This window comes from Austrofundulus limnaeus, unplaced genomic scaffold (genome assembly GCF_001266775.1).
Source record: "Austrofundulus limnaeus strain Quisiro unplaced genomic scaffold, Austrofundulus_limnaeus-1.0 Scaffold681, whole genome shotgun sequence".
Classification (NCBI taxonomy): Eukaryota; Metazoa; Chordata; class Actinopteri; order Cyprinodontiformes; family Rivulidae; genus Austrofundulus; species Austrofundulus limnaeus.
Window position 1 is genome coordinate 56,017 of NW_013953083.1, and position 624 is coordinate 56,640.

Consider the following 624-nt stretch of genomic DNA (forward strand, 5'->3'; position numbering starts at 1 on the left):
TGTGAAAACATTTAGAGACGGTCTTGTTTCAGCTGAAGCASTGAGTCTTCACCTCTCTGCCGTACGTACCTGAAGCACCAGGGGTTCTCCAGGTGTGCTGCTGTGGCAGTGGACGACAGACGCCAACGTGCTGGTGAGGTTGTAGCTGCTGTGAAGGATCTCCCGACCGCCATCGTCACTCGCTTTGGAAAGGATCAGGGTGCAGGTGAGCGAAGAGTTCAGCAAACAAACACCAGAATCTGACCGTGGATCTTTACCTAGCTGTGCCAGCAGGGAGACGATGGAGCTCGTCAGGACCGGGCTGGTGTTTGGGTTTCCTGCCAGCTCCACCAGCCCACTCACACACTCGCTGGGAAGAACCTGACCTGAGGACAGCAGGTGGTCGCACTTCAGGCCTGAAACCTCCTAAAAACACACAACATATATGTAAGCTGCACATCTGTAGGATGTCTAATAATGTCTAATAAWCAGTGTTGTATAAAGTACCACAAAGTGATACTTGTGTTAAAGTACAAGTATCTTACTAGAAAACTACTTTGGTAAAAGTTAAAATCTCCTTTAGGAATATTACTTGAGTAAAAGTCTTAAAGTATCTGATATTTGTTGTAGTTAAGTATTAAAAGT

The 624-nt window shown here is 46.3% G+C and overlaps 1 protein-coding gene across 1 annotated transcript in view; it reads right to left on the reverse strand.

Annotated features, from left to right (window-relative positions):
- Positions 1-69: 69 nt before the first annotated feature.
- The window catches only part of LOC106531830 (protein CIP2A homolog), a gene marked incomplete at its 3' end in the record, with an annotated part of 3,215 nt that continues 2,660 nt past the window's right edge, over positions 70-624 (reverse strand). The window contains 1 exon segment of the mRNA XM_014027758.1: positions 70-405. Within this exon segment, the coding sequence (XP_013883212.1) occupies positions 70-405 (336 nt within the window).